Genomic DNA, 24,422 nt, shown 5'->3' with positions numbered 1-24,422 from the left:
GATATAAATGTTATTTGTCTTGTCTAATTTTTCTCTTGCATTGAGCATAAATGGTACATGCTAGGCTACTTTCAGCTAGTAGTGTTGGTGGTATAATGGATATGTTAGTTACCTACCATACACTGAGACCTGGGTTCAAATCCCAGCCATGGTACGTAAGCTGGTTTTTGAAATACTGGAATTCCCTGGCAGATAAGACCTTCCTCCCTCCGGTAGGAGAGAGGAGAAGCCCACAAGAGGCTAATTAAAATCTCCCTAGCAGAGTGTGTAGCAGCTGTACCTTAACTAATTAGTATTGGCAGACGAGTGAGTCAAATGGCTCAAGGACCTTGCCTTGTATAAGGGGGGGTGGGGCTCCACCAGTGAGTGCAGTCTGATTGGCAACAACGTGCCTGCTGACTGTGATGTAGAGGGTCAAAGTTTTGCACAATAGAGCATTATGGGGTGAATCGAACTTCCGGGAAAGTTCGCCATTGGTAGGCGAATGCAAACCACCGAAGTTGGCCTGGAACCGTACGTCGGCGAACCGTTCGGGACATCTCTAGTTTTAAAGCACTTTAGGCCTGCAATTAAGCATTCAATGTGATTTCTGCCCTTAAAACGCTACTTTGTGTCAAATCCAGATTTTTCCCCGGGACTTTTGGCGTCTATCCCACTCATCCATGCAAAAACTCAGACGTCCTTGAAAACATCTTTTCCATCACTTTTGTGGCCAGCATAAGTGTTTCTAGTTTTCAAAGTTCAGCTCCCCATTGAAGTCTATTGCGGTTCGCAAAAGTTCGCGCAACCGAACCTTCCGCAGATGTTCGCGAACCGAATATCGGAGGTTCGGGCCATCTCTATGCGTGACCTCAGTGAAGAGGAAGAGGGGCTGGCTAGCTCAGCATCCAACCTTGTGCAAATGGGGTCTTTCATGCTGTCCTGCTTATTGAAGGACCCCCGTATAAAAATGATCAAGGACCTGTACTGGGTGGCAATGTTACTGGATCCTCAGTATAAGCACAAAGTGGTGGAACTGTTACCAAATAGAAATCAGCCGCAAAGGATGGGCAGTTTCCAGAAGAGCCTGCGAAGTATGCTGTATGCAGGGATGCTCAAATCCAGACTCGGATGAAATCCGGATAGTTGTTTTCCGGATAACAACTATCCGGATTTCATCCGGTTCCGGATTTGAGCATCCCTGGCTGTATGCTGTCAAGGGGTGATGTCACAGCACAACGGGAAAGAGGTGCCAGGAATCCTCCTTCTCCCTTGGCCACGTCGGCAAGGACAACACAGTCTTCGGATGTGATGGTGATGTCAGACGTGTGCACTACTTTTTATCTGACGCATCACCACAGCCCTTCAGGATCCACCCTTTAAAGAACGCCTCCACCGACAGGTAGCGACCTACCTGGCCTTAACTGCCCATATGGACACTCTGAGGAGCGATGAACCCCTGGACTATTAGGTACGTAGGCTTGACCTGCGGCCTGATCTCTCACAATTTCCCATTGAACTTCTCGTTAGCCCAGCCTCAAACGTCAAGGACGTCCTGTCAAGGAGGACCTTCAGCACAGCAGGAGGGATTGTCACTGAGAAGAGGAGTCGACTAGGTCAAAAAAGTGTGGATTACCTCACCTTTATGAAAATGAATGAGGCATGGATCCAGGTGGGCTACTGTCTGCCTGAAGACTTGTAAAGCAGTCCCCACCCTGCATCTCTGTACACTGCATGACTGGCTGACTTCTCCGCCCACCACCACCTTCCTTGGATGTGCAGGGGTGGTAGCTATTTCTTAGGCTCCCACTCCGGACCGGAACCGAACCAGGATTCCCCGGCCATTACCTGAGGTCACTCGCAATGGCAGACTTGCCCTCCATAAGATTCTCGTTGCAGGTACTGAACAGCAAGCAGAACAAGTATTTAAAAAAATAGATGTAAGCTTTAACAATGGTAGAGAAAGAACCATTGAAAGTTGATAAGGAAGTCAGACATTACCTGACATCACTGAGTGAGGAAGAGCAATCACGCCATGGTGCGCACCAGTCCAGCACGGCCGTCACTGCACAAACAGCTCTTTGCGGTGCGTTACACAGTGAGTTTGGTGTGTCAGTGTAAAGCAGTACTCTAATTACACTCCCTGATTGATGTATACACATGCAAGATGTTTTAAAGCACTTTAGGCCTGCAATTTAGCATTCAATGTGATTTCTGCCCTTAAAACACTGCTTTGTGTCAAATCCAGACTTTTGGCGTCTATCCCACTCATCCATGCAAAAACTCAGACGTCCTTGAAAACATCTTTTCCATCACTTTTGTGGCCAGCATAAGTGTTTCTAGTTTTCAAAGTTCGGCTCCCCATTGAAGTCTATTGCGGTTCACAAAAGTTTGCGCAACCGAACCTTCCACGGAAGTTCGCGAACCGAAAATCGGAGGTTCGGGCCATCTCTATGCGTGACCTCAGTGAAGAGGAAGAGGGGCTGGCTAGCTCAGCATCCAACCTTGTGCAAATGGGGTCTTTCATGCTGTCCTGCTTATTGAAGGACCCCCGTATAAAAATGATCAAGGACCTGTACTGGGTGGCAATGTTACTGGACCCTCGGTATAAGCACAAAGTGGTGGAACTGTTACCAAATAGAAATCAGCCGCAAAGGATGGGCAGTTTCCAGAAGAGCCTGCGAAGTATGCTGTATGCAGGGATGCTCAAATCCAGACTCGGATGAAATCCGGATAGTTGTTTTCCGGATAACAACTATCCGGATTTCATCCGAGTCCGGATTTGAGCATCCCTGGCTGTATGCTGTCAAGGGGTGATGTCACAGCACAACGGGAGAGAGGTGCCAGGAATCCTCCTTCTCCCTTGGCCACGTCGGCAAGGACAACACAGTCTTCGGATGTGATGGTGATGTCAGACGTGTGCACTACTTTTTATCTGACGCATCACCACAGCCCTTCAGGATCCACCCTTTAAAGAACGCCTCCACCAACAGGTAGCGACCTACCTGGCCTTCAACTGCCGATATGGACACTCTGAGGAGCGATGAACCCCTGGACTATTAGGGGCGTAGGCTTGACCTGTGGCCTGATCTCTCACAATTTCCCATTGAACTTCTCGTTAGCCCAGCCTCAAACGTCCTGTCAAGGAGGACCTTCAATGCAGCAGGAGGGATTGTCACTGAGAAGAGAAGTCGACTAGGTCAAAAAAGTCTGGATTACCTCACCTTTATGAAAATGAATGAGGCATGGATCCAGGTGGGCTACTGTCTGCCTGAAGACTTGTAAAGCAGTCCCCACCCTGCATCTCTGCACGCTGCATGACTGGCTGACTTCTCCGCCACCACCAAGAGGGTCCATACCAGGACTTCAGGACTGCAGGTGGATCCTACATTTTTAAAAATGTCAGGACCTGAGACTAAAAGGGGGGAAAATTTATACATACCAGGGGCTTCCTCCAGGCTTACCATCCCCTTGCCATCCTCCTCTGCCTCCTAGGTCTTCTCAAATTGCCCATGGAAAGTTCTCCGGTCTGTAGCGTATGCATGCGTGGCGCGGTCGCACTGCTGCAGGTGCATAACGCTCCCAGCCACAGAAACGCAATGGTGGATTCCACACAGCCGCACTGTGCCTGCACCTACTGGAGGACTTTTCAAGGCCAGTTTTAATGAACCAGGAGAAGGAGGACAGCGAGGGAGCGGTAAGCCTTGAGGGGGCTGGAGGAAGCCCCAGGTATGTATACATTTTTTACACCTCTTTTTTTCAGGTACACTTTAAAACAGAACTTCCTCTCAGCTCTAAAAGATATGCATTAGCATAATAACCTCAAGGCTGGTTTCACACTGCTAACTGACATTTTAGGTGTGGTGCAGTCTGATGATCGCATCAAGCCGCAATGTTAAAAACAGCTTTTAGAGACTTCTGCAGCAATGCACGGTAATCTCTAATCCGGCTGTAAGCCAAGTTATAAGTAAGGCTCTCCAGTGCTCACTTCCTGTTGCTGAAATAAGAATTGTGCGGAAGTGTATTGAAAGAATGCACTGCTGTGCATGCGCGCCGCTAATGTAAACGTGAAACAGTTGAAAATACCTGCAGTGCCTTTGACTTACATGACTTTCAGTTGCCGCACATCACCGCGGGTGGTTGCCGATAATGCGCTGTTGTAATGTCAAATCCGATACTTCCAGCGCATTGCACCGCAGTAAGTATGAAAAGCCCCATAGATTTTCACTGCTGTAGTGTTACCCTTCTGCTGACGTCATGACGCTGCTCAGTCCCAACCCTCCTCCTACTGGAGGGTACGGGAGCTGTGCAGGAAGGCTGCGATCGCTGCAACCAGACTTGATGGTAAGCGGCTGGATTGGGGGATTAGGGGGGATCGGGGGTGGGGGGCACTTTACCTAACGTTGTTATCGCTGCCTACATTGTACAGGAACCCCTACACCTGGCTAACTAATACTGCAGGGCTCCTGTACTTCGCAAAACCTCCTGAGCGGCATGCCCAGCACTGAGCCAGGCATACCGCTTTCTGCAAAGATTCCTTGCTAGACACAGTGTTGGGCATAATGCTCAGGAGGATAAAGGACAACAGTAGTGGAAGGGATATGAAGACTACCATATTTTTTTCCTTGTAAGCAATACTAGTTGCCTGGCTGTCCTGCTGATTCTCTGCCTCTAATACTTTTAGCCATAGTCCCTGAACAAGCATGCAGTAGATCAGGTGTTTCTGACATTATTGTCGGATCTGACAAGATTAGCTGCATGCTTGTTTCTGGGCCAAATAGATCAGCGGGTCTGCCAGGCAACTAGTATTGTTTAATGGGAAATAAATATGACAGCCTCCATATACCTCTCACTACAGTTGTCCTTTAAAGAGTTTAGGCTGACTAATTCTTCCTCATTTGTGTCTAATCACAAGTTGTAATTTGAACTCTCCTCTGTGTTACCTGACTGCCCTGGCAGACAAGGCAGATGGGCTAATTTGAAATCACAGGATGTTAACAATATGTCTGCTTCCATGAAAGCGGGAAGTAGACACACTGCAGATGTATTGCAGGATTTGTATCAGCCGTAACAAAGACATGTTTTTTCATTAAAGGTTATTATGCTGTTACGTATCTTTTAGAGCGGAGAGGAAGTTATGAGTTCAGGTCCACTTTTAAACCACCAGCAATCAAGAAAAAGCTCTAATAATTGTTTTGATAGTAACTTGTTCACCCACTTTTTGGTCTTTTTTCCATTGCAAAGTGCTGAAAAGTTAATCTAAATAGAAGATGAAACATTATCTCCTAGGAGAAAACTCAGGAGAAAATGAGCCTAAGTGTATGAATACGGCTTTTCACCAGTGTGAGATCTCTCATGTCTGACAGGAAATAATGTCTGCACAAAACATTTCCCACACTCAGCACATGCAAAGGGCTTTTCACCAGTGTGAGATCTCTCATGCCTGACAGGAAATAATGTCTGCACAAAACATTTCCCACACTCAGCACATGCAAAGGGCTTTTCACCAGTGTGAGATCTCTCATGTCTGACAGGAAATAATGTCTGCACAAAACATTTCCCACACTCAGCACATGCAAAGGGCTTTTCACCAGTGTGAGATCTCTCATGTCAGACAGGAAATAATGTCTGCACAAAACATTTCCCACACTCAGCACATGCAAAGGGCTTTTCACCAGTGTGAGATCTCTCATGTCTGACAGGAAATAATGTCTGCACAAAACATTTCCCACACTCAGCACATGCAAAGGGCTTTTCACCAGTGTGAGATCTCTCATGTCTGACAGGAAATAATGTCTGCACAAAACATTTCCCACACTCAGCACATGAATAGGGCTTTTCACCAGTGTGAGATCTCTCATGTCTGACAGGAAATAATGTCTGCACAAAACATTTCCCACACTCAGCACATGCAAAGGGCTTTTCACCAGTGTGAGATTTCTTTGTTTTGTTTTTTTTCAGAAATAAGATTTTATTCAGTTTTTAAGGAAAAGAATGGTACAAACAGAGTGAAAAGTTGGCATCAATGTATACACATATATTCAGGGCTGTGGAGTCGGAGTCGGAGTCGTGGAGTCGGGCAATTTTGGGTGCCTGGAGTCGGAGTCGGGAAAAAATGCACCGACTCCGACTCCTAATGAATTTGTAACTGTAATTCAAATAGAAAATATGATAAAATGTTCTATTTCTCAGATAATAGTCATTAAAAATAATGTATATATACAGTAATAGCTGTGCTTAGTCCACAAAAATGAAATAAACCAATCAAAATTAGTTACTTGTGCTGCTTCAATAAAGCAGTCCCCGTATTTTTAAGGTCAGATATACAGATCTGATTGTGACTGTATATATGATGCGTACACAGGAATCTCTTATATATACTAAATAACATCTATGCTGTAAGAATAAAGCCTGATGTGTAGCTGTGTCACTAATAGAGATGGTCAATGAGATGGAAATAATTCTGCACTGATGCTGATTTATGCAAATGTATGCACTGAAATCAAATAATTTGATATGTTATTAAAATTTGGTTTGGTGACTACAAATTAAAGGGTACCTGAGACGGATGAAAAGTAAAGTTTTATACATACCTGGGGCTTCCTCCAGCCCCCTTCAGGCTAATCAGTCCCTCACTGTCCTCCACCACCCGGATCTTCTGCTATGAGTCCTGGTAATTCAGCCAGTCAGCGCAGTCCGGCCGCATGCCACTCCCACAGCCAGGAACATTCTGCACCTGCGCAATAGTGCTGCACAGGTGTAGTATGCTCCTAGCGGTGGAGTGTGTTCAAGCGCACTACGCCAGACTGGCTCAAGTACCTGGACTCATAGCAGAAGATCCAGGTGGTGGAGGAGGACAACGAGGGACTGATTATCCTGAAGGCGGCTGGAGGAAGCCCCAGGTATGTACAAAACTTTAATTTCATCTGTCTCAGGTTTACTTTGTTACACAGTAGTACTATACTCTACATATGCACTCCTCACAGAGCTGCAGGGAATCCACTGAGAATGCTGTGCACATTGAACACAGAGGTGTTGTCTGTTTACAATCTCCTCATTCCCCTGCAGAGTACCTGCACATCATTCTTACATGTACCCACACTTACATTGCCTAGGGCCTGATAGATGTTCTTTGTTCCGGTTTGTACCTTTTACAAGTACTATTACTAAGGACTAGTTTTAGTCTAAAGGGAATAAATATAGTAGTCTACATATCCTTCTCACTTCAGTTGTCTTGTAAAATTCCTAAGCGTTGGCAGTTATGAGACGAATTTCATGTTACATACTTTTAATCAACAAAATTGTAATATGCAAATTAGAGGAGTCGGAGTCGTGGAGTCGGAGTCGGAGGAATCCTAAACTGAGGAGTCGGAGTCGGTGGATTTTTGGACCGACTCCACAGCCCTGCATATATTTGAGAAACAGTCCATCCATAAATGACATTTACATTGAACCATAAGAGGTATCCTGTTACTGCTCCCAGAAAGATTGTATACAGTCATTATCTATGTTCTGAGTTAGGCAATGATGGTTCGCTCAGCAGAGGAGTGGCGGGGGATGGAAGGAGGGGGGGAGGGAAGATAGGGGGAAAGGAAGGGAAATGGGGGGGGGGGGGGAAGCGTAGGGAGGAACATAGCAAGGATCCAACAATCTAGAACAGAAACAATAACCGTCCACAACTGTATCAATCGAGAAGAGCCTTACATCTTATTAAACATTATGGACTGGCAGTTTACTGTTCACTATCCCGTGCCCATGGCTGTCAGTGTGAGATTTCTTATGTCTGTCAAGTGCCGATTTCTGTACAAAACATTTCCCACACTCTGCACATGGATAGGGCTTCTCACCAGTGTGAGATCTCTCATGTGAGATAAGGCTTGCTTTATGTGCAAAACATTTCCCACACTCAGCACATGAATAGGGCTTCTCACCAGTGTGACATCTCTCATGTCTGACAAGATGTGATTTCTGTACAAAACATTTCCCACAATTAGCACATGAATAGGGCTTCTCACCAGTGTGAGATTTTTCATGATAGGAAAGATGTGATTTATGTGCAAAACATTTCCCACACTCAGTACATGAATATGGCTTCTCACCAGTGTGAGATCTCTCATGTCTGACAAGCTCTGATTTCTGCACAAAACATTTCCCACACTCAGCACATGAATAGGGCTTTTCACCAGTGTGAGATCTCTCATGTCTGCCAAGGAGTGATTTCCGTGCAAAACATTTCCCACACTCAGTACATGAATAGGGCTTTTCACCAGTGTGAGATCTCGCATGCATGACAAGAAATGATTTCTGTGCAAAACATTTCCCACACTCAGCACATGAATAGGGCTTTTCACCAGTGTGAGATCTCTCATGTGTGCAAAGAAGTGATTTCCGTGCAAAACATTTCCCACACTCAGTACATGAATAGGGCTTTTCACCAGTGTGAGATCTCTCATGTGTGACAAGAAATGAATTCTGTGCAAAACATTTCCCACACTCAGCACATGAATAGGGCTTTTCTCCAGTGTGAGATCTCTCATGTCTGCCAAGAAGTGATTTCCATGCAAAACATTTCCCACACTCAGTACATGAATAGGGCTTTTCACCAGTGTGAGATCTCTCATGTGTACTAAGAAATGATTTCTGTGCAAAACATTTCCCACACTCATCACATGAATAGGGCGTCCCATCAGTGTGAGATCTCTCATGACTTATGAGCTGTGATTTCAATTGAAAACATTTCCCACACTCAGCACATGAATAGGGCTTCCCACCAGTGTGAGATCTCTGATGACTGACAAGATGTGATTTCCATACAAAACATTTCCCACACATGGAACAGGAATGAGACCCTCCATCAGGGGGAGAGCTGTGCTGGGTATGAGGCCCCTCAGGGTTAGACAGGTGAGGTGAGTCTGGGGGAATATTTGGGGTAACCAGGATATCTGCAGGAGACTCTTGTCCAGTGACATCATCATCCGTTGTACAGTCTGTGGATCCAGAGAGACGAGTCTCTGAGAGGTTCCTGATGCCTGGACTCCGCGCTGCAAATAGAGAAACATCATCACTTCCTGTTAGAGAATTCTGAGGGGAGGAACAATTATCATTAGGGATGAAAGGAAAGAGGATGGTGGGCACTGCTGTACAACTTCCTTTATTTGGCAATGTGCAGACAAGTAGGCTGTGCGTTACATCATCACCTCACAGTCCATAAGAGACTAAACATGTAAAGGTGCAGGGAAGGGGGGGGGGGATAATGGTGGGTGCTGGTTGCTAGGAGCCGACAGCAGTTTCATACACAAGCGCTTCTTCAGAGGCTATGACAAGGGGGTGGGGGCTGGGACTATGTGGGGAGGTCAGAGGGAGGGAAGCCAAACAACACGGCCACTATTCCAAATAGAATTACAAGTCTTGCTGCAGCACTTAATTATACAAGCCACTAACATAATATCCCATGATGAATATAGGTCAGGCCATGCAGAGCAGAGAATCTGGCTGGAATAGTCAGCAGTGTGTTTTATGGTAAAGCTGTAGAAAGGAAAACAGATCCATGTAGTCAGTAAGGCCTGGTGGCCACATGACATCTACATGTAAAATCAGTGCTGCTTCTTCTCTTGGGATTTTTTGCTCCCTATTTCCACCACTAGAGGGGGCTGACATGTGTAATACTCCGGCAAAGCTCAATGTATGAGGGCCCCCAAGGTGTGTCATAGAACAAATGCAGGAAGCACCCCCTCTAGGGGTGGGAGTAAGGAGTAAAATTCCTAAGAGAAAAAGCACTGGTGATATTATGTAGTGATGCTATGGGGCTTCTAGACCTTAATGACTACACAGATTATGTCTTATTGTGTACGGTGTTACTATACTGTCACCTAGTTAAGCCAGTTAATGTATTTAACTAACTTGACCCACCTTGGCATCAAATAGTAGCCTAGCAACCTATGTGTAAAGCAAGGTGGTACTGCTCTTACCCCCATTCAGCCACAATGGTGTTGGGAAAGGACCTCTTACTCTTGGTAATCCGCACAAACTGTACAAGCAAATCCACAACACCTGATAGCTCCAATAAAACGCCACTCTATATTAAAGAGGGTCTGAAGCGAAAATAAATCCTGCTTTTTACCTGCTATTTAGCTTAAGCAGTATGAGGAGAGGTGAAACGCTGCATTCCTGTGGCAAAACAAGGGCTTTATACCCCCAAATCCCCAGGGCAAAATGCGGGGAGTGCTTCCTGATAGAGGCAGAGCTTTGCGCTGCATCTCTGCCTCTACTGGAGTCGATCTCCACCTCTCCCCGCCTCTCTCAGTCTTCTTTCACAGAGAGGGGCGGGGAGAGGCGGAGATCCGCACGGAGATTGACTCCAGCAGAGGCAGAGCCGCAGCACAAAGCTCCACCACCCCGGGCAGCAAAATCTATGACCTGGAAAGTCGTGGATGCTTGCCCTGGGATTTGGGCGGTATAATGCCCTCGTTTTGCCATGGGAATGTGGCGTTTCAGCTCTACTCATACTGCTTAAGATAAATAGACGGTAAGAAGCAGGATTTATATTCACTTCGGACTCTCATTAAATGGTCAAAGGACAGTTTATCTTTTTACTTTAGTTTAACCACTTAAAGTGGATCCGAGGTGAACTTTTACTCATTGCATAATTGTGTTCCTTTCATATAGATTATAGGGCATTCCTCAAGCCAAATACTTTTTTTGTTTTATTTTAATACTCTAATTCCCTATAAACTAAACAAGCCTCGCCCACAGCTTCAGAGTGCCTTGGCATTATCAGACTCATGTAGCAAGGGCTTATGGGAGCTCAGTCTGGGCAGGAGGAGATTACAAGCCAGAGATTTCAGATATAGGGGAGGAGGGAGGAGGAGAGGGGATTGAGCTGAGGGCTGCAGATGCTATCAGCTTGCCTTTGTGTAATGTGACAAACAGAATATGGCTGGCCTCGCATCACAGGAATAAATGATCATAAACTGTTGAAGCTGTTTGCAGCTAGATTTTCTGTGTAAACTTTGTAAACTTTAGATAAGACATATAGACAAGTTACTTGTCATAGTTAGTTCTTCATCTTGGATCCGCTTTAAGGTTCCTCTTACGTCCAAATGTGTTACGTTGTAGGTTCCTATTTGCAAGATTTATGTCCAGCACGTGCACGTCCTCATGCACGCTTGTGCACTCTCATGCACATGCATGCTTGTGCACTGATCACATTGTGAATGACTGCTGCTAGCAACAGTCATTCACATAAAGTTACAAAAAAAAGTTGTTGTTTTTTCTAACTTAAAGTGACAGTGTAAAATAATAAAATAAAGTGTTTTATTTGTTTATTAACTTTTAGCCACTACCAAACTAATTAACCTCTTGTGTCTTCTATACTTGGCCTTAAGATTTGTAGACACCCGTCATGGCTGCCGTCCATGGGGATCTGATGCGATCACTATGGCGACAGCTCAGGGAACGAACGCTGTATAGAGGCATTGCAATGTGGTTGCCTAGCAATCGCTACTTACACACAGGCTGGCGATAATGGCGGGCTACATGGCCGACTAGCGATGAAATATGGCATGTATGGTATTGTTTTATCCGGGACAAGCTAAATAATGTATTTTGTGGTGTTTTAAAACTGTGGCACTTGTCATGTAACAGTTAGGAAAGAAGAAACATGAAAAACATGTGTAATTTTGCATTTATGCCTAATTTTTCTCGATAAACAGTGCTTGAAATTAAATAATACTTGAAAAAAATATTACCCTAAGAAAGCTTAGAATGTACTGAAAAAAAACAATACATGTATCACTGTAATGGCATAGGTAATAACAAGTTATTGCTGTATCATTAGCGACACAACAGATATGCCAAAATTGTCAGGATCCTTAAGGGGTTAAAGGGAACCCGCGGTGAGAGGTATATGGAGGCTGCCATATTTATTTCCTTTTAAACAACACCAATTGCTGGACACTACTCCTGATCCTTTGTCTCTAATACTTTTAGCCATACACCCTGAACAAGCATGCAGCAGATCAGGTACTCTGACTAAACTGACTTAGGTTTTACTGGATTAGCCATATGCTTGTTCCAGGGTTTTGATTTAGACACTACTCATGCCAGCAGATCAACAAGACTGCCAGGCAACTGGCATTATTTACAAGGAAATAAATGTGGCAGCCTTCAGATCACTCTCACCTCGGGTTCCCTTTAAAACCCTAGAACCTGAAGTGGTTAAGAGACGCCTGATGATGGCAGTCTTGGCAAGTTGCTGTCTTTTTTATTTGTTTTATACGTTTTTCAACATGGCCTTCACCAGCGAACAAACACTGAGCATTCAGGACTTAGCTGTACCTGATCTTCCCCTGGTTATTTCATCTACTCTTAGCCTTCTGGGGATTCTGACCAGCAGAGCTGCAGTGCTGAATCAGGCAGTGAGGCTTAGAAGAATAGGCAAGCTCTCCAGGATCCAGGTGTGGTTTTGGCGCAGAGGACTGTGTTCACCGCTACCTGGAATCATACTCTCTAATGTCAGCTTAATATGCAACAAAGTAGATGAGCTGCAACTACTGATCAGGACTAAAGAGGACTTTTACCTTTCTGTTGCTCTTTGCTTCACAGAGACCTGGCTGTCTGAGCTGATTCCAGACAATGCTCTGCACATTAGTGGATTCACACTCTATGGGCTTAATTCACTAAAACAAGCGATGTGCCTTATCAGAGTTAACATGCCTTATCAGAGTAGCATAACGTGCGCTACAAACGTATGCCCGCTAATTGGGAATGACAAGAGTTGACAGGAAACTTGACAGGCAGCCTATTGAACCAATCAAAATGCGGGGATAATGTCCTTTAAAGTGATTGGACCTGCAGTGGCTCAGGGCAGGACGAGTGGAGCTCTCTTCATTGCCAATTAGCAGGCATAGGTGTGTAGTGCTCACAATGCTACTCTGATAAGGCATGTTAACTCTGATATGGCGTGGTAACTCTGATAAGGTGTGTTAACTCTGATAAAGCATGCTGTTTGTCTTAGTGAATCAAGCCCTATAGATCTTACTGGGACCCACATATTTCTGGCAAAGGTGGAGGGCTCTGTTTCTATATCAGTGATAAGTGATGTAAGGATGTCACGGTTATTAGGAGGACATGCTCGGCTGGGCTGGGAACATTCTTCATAAACTGCAGACCCTCCTATTCACCCTGTGAGATTTCTTCATTCATTCTGGTTGCTGTGTACATCCCTCCACAGAGATGCATGCAGCCTGCGCTCCAGGAACTGGCAGATCAGATCACTGAGGTGGAGGGGGCACCCTGATTCTTTTCTCATCATTCTGGGGGATTCCAACACTGCCAACCTAAACAGAGCACTTCCTACATACAGGTAACACATCACAACTATAGAAGGTAATACTCATATATCCCTCTGTCTTCAAAGCAGCTGCGGGGAACTCTGCTCATAGGTAATTATTATTTGTGCATTATCTCCAGGGAGGGGAAGCTTCCATGGGGGTGAAATTCTCAGTTGCCAGCCTCTATATGTGGCGGTGGGAGGAGCTATGCAGGCAGCAGGTGTGTATTATCTTCAGAGAGGCGGAGCTTCCATGGGGGTGAAATTCTCACTCGCCAGCCTCTATATGGGGTGGTGGGAGGAGCTATGCAGGTGTGTATTATCTTCAGAGAGGCGGAGATTCCATGGGGCGAAGTTCTTGCGCTCACTCACCAACCTCTATATGGGATGGTGGGAGGAGCTATACATCTCTGGAGATTTTAAACCCATTTTTGGATCACACTGAGTTCAATTCACTGTTTTGATAAACAATAATAGGTTAATAAAATACCACATTCAGTATATTAGGCCCCTTTTACACCTGCAGGGGAAACCTGTGGTGCATTACCCTATTTTACCACAAGAGGCCGCTAAAGCAATGAAAGGCTATGGAGACTTTCACACTTATTGCGGCTCCATTGTGGTTGTGGCGGAAGTATCCGAGCTGACGCAAGGGCAGCAGCACGTTTCTGCAAGCACCACACATAACACACAGTGCTGGGGTAATGGAAGTCTATGGGTGACACAATGGGGTTGATTCACTAAACAGTGTTATTGAATAGCGCTTGAACGCTACATGAATTACGTGCGTCATTGTTACATTATAACTACTGAGTGCGCATTACAAACTGCACAGCGCGCAGTGGTGTAGACAGCGCTCATGACAAATGCACAGCACGCGCTGGGAATGTGCTTTACAACCGCATAGAGTGCTATGCACGCTGGAACTATATAGTGCGCATTACTTTGAATGCGTAGAAGTTTGTAATGTTGAATGATGCAAGCATTTTGATTAGGCGGTACGCCTTAACATTTGTCAGCTGTTTTTGGTCTATATAAACATTGCTCATCAGCACTTGCTTCAGAGTAGTTTGAGACTGGGCAAGTAAGTGTTATTTGTTTGTAGGTGTGCTTTGCATTTTTCAGCTGTTTTTGTGTATCTTTAGATTTTTTTAAGTAGTAATTAAGTTGTGTTGGTCATGTGTACTGTGCCAAGCAACCATACCTTTTATTGATTGTGTATCACTGCAGGCAATGTAACATGTGGATACTGTGTAGTGTGACTTGTGTTGTGTGCTGTGTAATGTTTGTGGTATGAATGCATACTGTGAATTTTGATGGTATAGTTAATCACATGTTATTGCTGACATAAATGTTTAATGTAAGGCACTGTGACGCTGCAGCACACTGCTGGGGACTCTGAAGATTAATCGCATTTATGACATTTCAAAAGTGTGAACAGTCCTGGACAAATGTTATTTTTTTTTTCTTTTATATTTTTGTTTAAATTTGTCTTCAGTGATGGAACCGTTTGAGGATTGGCTGGATGAGTGCATGTCAGGTAATGAATGCTAACTTTGCTATATTTTTAAAGCATACACTATTTAAATTAATAACACATCATTTTGTATGCGCGTAATACTTTAATGGCGCAAAGTATTACGTGCATGGAAAACATCACCGCTCTTGATTATTTCACTACCAACCGTTTTCTAACCAATGTGCGCTATACTGTACTTGCTGATAGTGCCATTGCTTGTAACGTTATGCCGATAGCGCACACAGCATTACGCCATACGTGCGTTCTGAAATAGCGCTGTTTAGTGAATAAACCCAAATAAGTGTCATAGGGCCTGATTCACAAAGCGGTGCAAAGTGTTTGCACGCCTGTGAAAACCCCTGTATCACGCCTAAACTCAGTTTAGGCGTGATAAAATGAAACTCGCGCAATCGCCCGGCACACGGTGCAGTTCGCGCGATGTGCCCATTAAAGCCTATGGGCGCTGCGCGCGGAATTGCGCCATTGCTTTGCGCGCGATAAAGAGCAAAAGCGGTGCTAACTCAGCATTGCACGGCTTATCACGCCTAAAGTCTTTTAGGCGTGATAACTGAGTTATCACCGCTTTGTGAATCGAGCCCATAGTGCGCACCAATGGGAATTCCAGTGACCTTCTTCCTACCTAGCACAGGGTTTGTCACTGAGTGGGGGGCGGGGCTAAGCATATGACCAGGGCTGTGGTGTTGGAGTAATCCTTAGGTACCTGAAGTCGTTGTTGCTCTTGTGAATTTGAATGCTTGTTTAGCATAATTGCACGTGGCATAGATGTTCAGTAGAGCGACGTTTAGCTACTTTTCACTTAAGTCCCCCCCCCAAAACATGACTGACATTCCTATAGCCCCTCCCCCACTTACTGGCTTCATGTGATCTATACTGTGCCCAGCAGGGACATATTTCCTATTTATCTTAATATATATTTTCCATCTCAAATTTGTATCTCTCACCTGTGCTCATCCGTGTAATAATGTCTTCCTCCTTATATGCTCTCATCACGTCACCCTCCTCCACAGAGTGCTGATCATTCCTCACATATGTCTCTTCTTCTTCCTCTTTACTTGTCCTCATCATGTCACCCTCCTCCATAGACTGCTGACCACTCCTCACATATGTCTCTTCTTCTTCCTCTTTAATTGCCATCATCATGTCACCTTTCTCCATAGACTGCTGATCACTCCTCACATATGTCTCTTCTTCTTCCTCTTTACTTGTCCTCATCATGTCACCTTCCTCCATAGACTGCTGATCACTCCTCATATACATCTCTTCTTCCTCTTTACTTGTCCTCATCATGTTACCCTCCTCCATAGACTGCTGATCACTCCTCACATATGTCTCTTCTTCGTCCTCTTTACTTGTCCTCATCATGTCACCCTCCTCCATAGACTGCTGACCACTCCTCACATATGTCTCTTCTTCTTCCTCTTTAATTGCCATCATCATGTCACCTTTCTCCATAGACTGCTGATCACTCCTCACATATGTCTCTTCTTCTTCCTCTTTACTTGTCCTCATCATGTTACCCTCCTCCATAGACTGCTGATCACTCCTCACATATGTCTCTTCTTCGTCCTCTTTACTTGTCCTCATCATGTCACCCTCCTCCATAGACTGCTGATCACTCCTCACATATGTCTCTTCTTCTTCCTCTTTAATTGCCATCATCATGTCACCTTTCTCCATAGACTGCTGATCACTCCTCACATATGTCTCTTCTTCTTCCTCTTTACTTGTCCTCATCATGTTACCCTCCTCCATAGACTGCTGATCACTCCTCACATATGTCTCTTCTTCGTCCTCTTTACTTGTCCTCATCATGTCACCCTCCTCCATAGACTGCTGATCACTCCTCACATACGTCTCTTCTTCTTCCTCTTTAATTGTCCCCATGATGTCACTCCACCCCATAGACTGCTGATCACTCCTCACATACGTCTCCTCTTCTTTCTCTTTACTTGTCCTCATCATGTCACCCTCCTCCATAGACAGCTGGTCACTCTTCACATATGTCTCTTCTTCTTCCTCTTTAATTGTCCCCATGATGTCACTCTCCCCCATAGACTGCTGATCACTCCTCACATATGTCTCCTCTTCTTCCTCTTTACTTGTCCTCATCATGTCACCCTCCTCTGCAAATTGATGATCATTCCTCATATACGTCTCTTCTTCTACCTCTTTATTTGTTATCGCCATGTTCTCCTTCTCGATTGACTGCTGATCACTCCTCACATAAGTCTCCTCTTCTTCTTCTTTAACCACAGCATTTACATGTATCAGTTCTCCACCCTAAGTGCACAAAATAAGAAGCACTTTGCAATGTCAATGCAGATAACAGCATAAACAAAAGCAAATAATATCACACTGTTTGGATTCTCCAACGACCTTCAGTTGCACCCACCTGATAAGGATGAGATATGGTGTCATGTTCCTGTGGAAAATCCTGGGAATAAAGAGGACCTGCACATCTCTCTGCTGGGTTTCTGTTACTGAATACATCTGTAGGAAACACATACACTGACTGAATACATTGTCTCCATGTGATCAGATGATCTAGGTGGATCCTTCATACTGCTCTCTCCTGTACAAGAAATGAAAGTCTCCTCTTACCTGGCGATGTGAGGTGCAGCTGATTCTCCATCATGGCGTCCTTGTGGAGTACCTTGTGTCCTTCTATATACTGCCACTCCTCCATGGAGAAATAAATGGTGACATCCTGACACCTGATAGGAACCTGATACACAAAATGATACAGTCACCACCGAGACACACCCCTTGCTGTTACTGTATAATGTCCCATAATTTTCAGCACTGCTCACCTCTCCTGTTAGCAGCTCCATCATCTTCCTGGTGATCTCCAGAATCTTCCGCTTTTTGTGTCCCTCAGATTTCAGGGAGTGAGGTGGGGGCACCGTGATGGTCACATGATCACCAGACTTCACTGGAGAGTAACTCTGTATGAAAAGACCAACAACAAAGTCACCTGACCTTCCAGAATCCTCCTCACCTCTCTAGTCAACTGTGTGTTTTATTAATAAAGATGTCATGTGACCTCAAGAATCCTCCTCACCTCTCCAGTCAGCAGATATATGATCTTCAGGGTGAGGTTGAATATCATATCGTTCATGTGATTCTGGTCCTCATCCATCCTCAGTGATGTTGGTCATGTGATCTATACAGGATGTTGCTGCCTGTTGAGAGATAATATGGTGAGGATCATCTAGATTGTACAGTTGCCACTGGTAAAACTACTAATACAGGATCCATCCTTTCCCCAGCACTCTCTATTGCCTTAACTTGTGGGTGGTAGGGCCTCCCACTGATACCATTCCTGTGATGCTACAGCAGTGCTGGTAGTGGTAGATGGATGAGGATATGACGAGAGAAGTGGAAGTGAGGCCAATGCGAAACCTTCCTTATACTTCTCTGCATGGAGGTGGGGGAAGGGAGCAATACGGGAGTGTGGGCATGGCTATACGGGAAAAGAAATAGCATAAATTGGGGGGGGGGGGGCATTACTGAGAAAAAATTGCATTACTGGGGTGGGGGACATTCTCATTATATACTGGAGGATAATGACAATGGTGGGAGACAAAGGGAGGACATGGCTGCACTTTGAAAGAAATGGCATTACTGTGGGGGGGACACAACACATACTGGGGGGATAATGGCAATGCTGGAGGGCGCAGGGAGTACGTAGCCACTGCTCCCCCATACCCATGTCTGTACTAATCCCCCCACTGCTCCCCCATACCCATGTCTCTACTAATCCCCCCACTGCTCCCCCATACCCATGTCTGTACTAATCCCCCCACTGCTCCCCATACCCATGTCTGCACTAATCCCCCACTGCTCACCCGTCTGTACTAATCCCCCCACTGCTCCCCTATACCCATGTCTGTACTAATCCCCCCACTGCTCCCCCATACCCATGTCTGTACTAATCCCCCCACTGCTCCCCCATACCCATATCTGTACTTATCCCCCCACTGCTCCCCCATACCCATGTCTGTACTAATCCCCCCACTGCTCCCCCATACCCATATCTGTACTAATCTCCCCACTGCTCCCCCATACCCATGTCTGTACTTATATCCCCACTGCTCCCCCATACCCATGTCTGTACTAATCCCCCCACTGCTCCCCCATACCCATGTCTGTACTAATCCCCCCACTGCTACCCATTACCCATGCCTGTACTAATCCCCCCACTGCTCCCCCATACCCATGTCTCTACTAATCCCCCCACTGCTCCCCCATACCCATGTCTGTACTAATCCCCCACTGCTCCGCCATACCCATGCCTGTACTAATCCCCCCACTGCTCCCCCATACCCATGTCTCTACTAATCCCCCCACTGCTCCCCCATACCCATGTCTCTACTAATCCCCCACACCCATATCTGTACTAATCCCCCCACTGCTCCCCCATACCCATGTCTGTACTAATCCCCCCACTGCTCCCCCATACCCATGTCTGTACTAATCTCCCCACTGCTCCCCCATACCCATGTCTGTACTAATCCCCCCACTGCTCCCCCATACCCATGTCTGTACTAATCCCTCCACTGCTCCCCATACCCATGTCTGTACTAATCCCCCCACTGCTCCCCCATACCCATGTCTCTACTAATCCCCCCACTGCTCCCCCATACCCATATCTGTACTAATCCCCCCACTGCTCCCCCATACCCATGTCTGTACTAATCCCCCCACTGCTACCCCATACCCATGTCTGTACTAATCCCCCCACTGCTCCCCCATACCCATGTCTGTACTAATCCCCCCACTACTCGCTCATACCCATGTCTGTACTAATCCCCGAACTGCTCCCCCATATCCATGTCTGTACTCATCCCCCCACGGCTCCCCCATACCCATGTCTGTACTAATCCCCCACTGCTCCCCCATACCCATGTCTGTACTATTCCCACACTGCTTGCCTATGTCTGTGTAAACCATACGACATTTGCAATGCCGAACGGGCAAAAACTTTCTAGAATTACAAAACTACCTCCTCCAATGTATCCTGACCACTTCCTGCTGTGTTAGATCATTTCCTGTCTGTGGCTGCATTATTTCATGTCTGTGTGATCGTCATCTTGTGGTGAATTGGCTAACTGCAGCCTCTGTGGAATCTGCACTAAACTTTCCAATATTATTATTATTATTATTATTATTATTATTATTATTATTATTATTATTATTGTTATTTCTGTTACTGCAAACAGCCCCATCTATCCCATCACATATAATAATAATCATAATTAATAACAAGAAAAATAAAAATAAATAATCATTATTATAATTATTAGTGCCCAGATATCTGCTGGAGATGTAGAGCTGCCATATGGATGTGGCTCCATAGTTACATGAAGTTTCTTGCACCTGAATTGCCACAATACACTGACATCCCGGAGACTGATAGCATGTTTTGGCCAGTGGAAAGCTGCGCAGTGCAGGTCACCGTATGAGTGGTGGGTCAGCTGTTGCCATGGTGATGCTCCAACAAAGCCTGCTACCTCTGCTCCTGCTCCCGAAGTTTGGCCAGAGCATTTTCATTCGACAGCCTCTCAGTCCCCAGTGTCGCTAACTGCAGCTGTGCTTGGCAGTGGTGGTGCTCCATGTTGCTTCTGAGGCCAACATGCTTGTGGGGTGTACCTGCGGTTGCTTAGGGGATTACTGCAAAAACAGCTCAGGAGATTTGGGCGCAGTCAGCACATCCGTAGGCCACACCGGTGCTATTAGGGCTATAGTGGTGCTTAGTGAGTAATTTGGGCACCATCAAAATGGAGGATGGAGAACAAATTACTGTAAAAACATTGTAATCTGGCTGCCAGCAATAGCTGGAAGCTGAATTACATATTTCCCCATTATCCATGGTAGCCTGGAGGGGGAATAGTTATTATTGCCGCTGGGACTTTTGCAAGAACAGGGTGAGACATTTTTTCATCTTTACCCTGCACCCAAATCTTATGTGGCTTAATCATATGCATGCTGCTTAGGGACCAGGATCAGAGGAGACTGCAGCTCCTATTCTCCCTGACCCGAAGAAGTGGCTCCACCAGCTGTGCTGCTGCTGCACCAGTTGCTGAGACCCCACCCCCTTCCACAATGGTGACCCAGTGGCAGGTGAAGGACAGGTAGTGGCCCTGTCCATAGTGGCTGCTCCATTAGTCCATAGTCAGATGGACCTGGTTGTCTACAGAGTTATTGAGCACATGGGTCACATTCTGCTCTATGTACTCATGCAGTGCCATAATTGTCATCCTGGAGAAGTAGTGGCAGCTCAGGGATCCCACACTAAAGCAGCTCGCGCATATCAATCCCCTCCTCCACATGAGGAGTATGGCGGAGCTGGGAGCACATAGCATGGGCCAGCATCCCGTTCAGCTTCTGGATGTGCCTGTTGCTGGGAGGCAGAGCCTGGGTCACATGAAATGTCTAGTGGATCAAGCTCTGGAGCTGAACAGAACGGGAAACTGTAGGGGGTGCTGAGGAGCCCAATGATGACTGGCTGGTGTTACCAGCAGAGGCTAGGGCTTTCAGTTCCCGGGGACAAAGACTAGTAATACACCCTCTAAGAAGGAACCTGCGCACCGTGCCAAAAAAGGAGCGTGGCCAAGCAACAGAATGTGGGCGTGGTAATGGGTGGAGCCAAATATACATGACTTTAGCAGTGTTGTAAAAGGTCTGCCAGTGAAGTTTGAGCTCTGCCATAGTGTTTCCCCCAAAATACATGTAATCTGACAGCATTTCACTAAAAATACACGTAATATGGCAGAGGTTCCTCCAAAATACAGATAATATGGCAGTAGTTCCACCAAAATAGACATAATCTGGCAGTAGCGGTTCCCCCAACATATTTATAATTTGGCAGCTGTTCCCCAAAATATACGGTACTTAATCTGGCAGCAGTGGTTCCCCAAAAATACAGTTAATCTGGCAGCAGTTCCCCCAAAATAGGTGCCTCCAGAATAGGTAATCAGGTCTATAGGTGACCCCAGTGGAAGTAACCAGGCCTATAGGTTCCCCAGAATAGGTAGCCAGGTATATAGGTGTCCCCAGAATAGGTAGCCAGGTGTATAGATGTCCCCAGAATAGGTAGCCAGGTGTATAGATGTACCCAGAACAGGTAGCCAGGTGTATACATGTCCCCAGTATAGGTAACCAGTTCTATAGTAGTCCCCGGAATAGGTAGCCAGGCCTATAGATGTCCCCAGAATAGGTAGGCAGGGGTATAGATGTTCCCAGAATAGGCAGCCAGGTCTAATATATGTAAAGGCTTTGAGGAACATTCAGTGTCCGCCCATTACAAGAAATACCACAATAAAGACCCCTCCAGTTTGAAATATTGTATAATAAAACAACTCACAAAAAAACTGGAGAGGGAACAATACAGAGAGAGACTTATCAAAAGCAGAAATGAAATGGATTATTACGTTGAATAGTTTGCACCCAAATGGACTGAATATTGATTTTGATCTCAATTGTTTTTTCAGGGTAATTCTTAAGGAAAAAGAGAATTTAGAAGATAAGGTAGGATGCTAACAGAAATTTACTTGTACAATTTTTAGTAATTTATATTTATGGGACGTTGCAATACATGAAGAATACCATTGAAAGACTGCTATAGAGAATCAATTCATTTTTTTCCACTAGATGGCAGCAAAGAGAACTCTGGCTCATACTAGAGACTATGTAAACTGATTATGTGAGGTTGTTTAGTACCGACCGATTTAAAGGGAGTATATATATATATATATATATATATATATATATATATATATATATATATATATATATATATATATATATATATATATATATATATATATATATATATATATATATATATATATATATATATATATATATATATATATATATATATATATATATATATATATATATAGGCTGCGTGCATGCTTTGCATAGTATTGCATATAATTTGGTGTGTGCTGCTCATCCCTTGGTATATATATATATATATGTGTGTGTATATATATATATATATATATATATATATATATATATTATACAAAATGTATCTAAATGTACGGAGGGATTGAAAACCCTCCTGCGTTATGTTCAATAAGCGGTGGAGCGCAAACAAACCACCGCTGGCCAGAAATAAGAGGGCCGCCATACAGGAAGTGATGCCGACCGGAAGTAAGATGGCCGCCATACAGGAAGTGACGTCCTGTCATTAGTGATGGCCGGAGTCGGTGGCGTTACAGTTCTGGCAGCCAGGATAAGGTAATTTTTTTAGATGGGGTATAGATGTCCCCAGAATAGGTAGCCAGGTCTATAGTTATCCCCTGTATAAGTAGCCAGGTGTATAGATGTCCATACCTCCCAACCTTTTGAGATAAGAAAGAGGGACTTTTAAGCCATACCCCTGCCAAACCCTAATCAAGCCCCCGTCACATCCCTATTCACGCACACCATAAAGATTTCATAAGAAAAATCTGTTGTTTTGTAATTTAAACCACACTGGTCTTTTCTATCTTGCTTCATTTTCCTTCATATTAACATTCTAAAATTAGAACTATTTCAATATAAAGGGTGAGAATAAAGTTTAGAGTCAATCCAACACATATTTTGGTAGAGAAATATCTATATTTACATAGAAAGAGGGACAAAGTCCTGAAAGAGGGACAAATTAGGAGGAAAGAGGGACAGGGCTCCCAAAGAGGGACTGTCCCTCCGAAAGAGGGACAGTTGGGAGCTATGGATGTCCCCTGAATAGGTAGCCAGGCTATAGATTTTCCCAGAATAGGTAGCCAGAGGTATAGCTGTCCCCAGAATAGGTAGCCAGGCAGCGACATAGCTAAGGAGCTATGGGCCCCAGTGCAAACTTTACATGGGGCCCCCAAGCATTCTTTCGCAGTGTCAGAGAGGCAAGAAGGGGATGGGGAACAGTTTGTTAATGATTACAACTATTTAGAGTGTTTATAGAAGTGATTATTAGCAGCACAGGACCAATAGAGAGCTAATACTGTGTTTGATGAAGGACCCCTTGGGGCTCCTCTGGCCCAAGGGCCCCGATGCAGTTGCAACCTCTGCATCACCTATTGCTATGCCACTGTAGCCAGGGGTGTAGATGTCCCCAGAATAGGTAGCCAGGGGTATAGATGTCCCCAGAATAAGTAGTCTGGTGTCCCCCCAGCAGTGGCCAGGGGTCCTCCTAGGGTGGCAGTGCAGAGAAGAGGGAGCGGTGGGCACAGCGGTGGGGAATGAGGGATGTCTCTCCCTCGTTCTCCCCTGCAGATATTAGCGGCGGACGGCAGCACACTTCCGATTTCCGGCTCAGAGATCTGTGCACCACTGCTCTGGTGACGTCACTAGACCATAGAGGCGCACAGATCTCTGCACCAGGAAACAGAAGTCTTATGCCCCGCTGCTAATATATGCAGGGAAGAGCGAGGAAGGGAGAGCCCCAGGTGAGGGAATAGAGGGGAGACGTCCCCCTTCCCCACCACTGTGCCCACCGCTCTCCCTTCACTGTGCTGAGTCGAGTGGGGGGGGGGCTACCTCACGGCTGGGCGCCCTCAGGGACCCTGCAGCAGGGGGCACATG

General features: G+C 45.4%; 1 protein-coding gene and 1 pseudogene across 1 annotated transcript; both read right to left on the bottom strand.

Annotated features, from left to right (window-relative positions):
* Window positions 1-5,292: 5,292 nt before the first annotated feature.
* Window positions 5,293-7,481, bottom strand: LOC137537147 (gastrula zinc finger protein XlCGF17.1-like; annotated as a pseudogene).
* LOC137537145 (zinc finger protein 567-like) lies at window positions 7,104-19,873 on the bottom strand. Its single transcript, XM_068259272.1, has 8 exons — window positions 19,855-19,873; window positions 17,911-18,031; window positions 17,660-17,794; window positions 17,451-17,574; window positions 17,242-17,339; window positions 15,791-17,129; window positions 8,867-9,020; window positions 7,104-8,770 (listed from the first exon to the last, which is right to left on the bottom strand). Exons 2-8 carry the CDS (start codon window positions 17,986-17,988, stop codon window positions 7,690-7,692), a joined length of 3,009 nt encoding a protein of 1,002 aa, XP_068115373.1. The 5' UTR covers window positions 17,989-18,031; window positions 19,855-19,873; the 3' UTR covers window positions 7,104-7,689.
* Between the last annotated feature and the right edge of the window lie 4,549 nt (window positions 19,874-24,422).

The sequence above is a fragment of the Hyperolius riggenbachi genome, chromosome 10, assembly GCF_040937935.1.
Source record: "Hyperolius riggenbachi isolate aHypRig1 chromosome 10, aHypRig1.pri, whole genome shotgun sequence".
Lineage (NCBI taxonomy): Eukaryota > Metazoa > Chordata > Amphibia > Anura > Hyperoliidae > Hyperolius > Hyperolius riggenbachi.
This window is presented reverse-complemented; position numbering and strand designations above follow the sequence as displayed.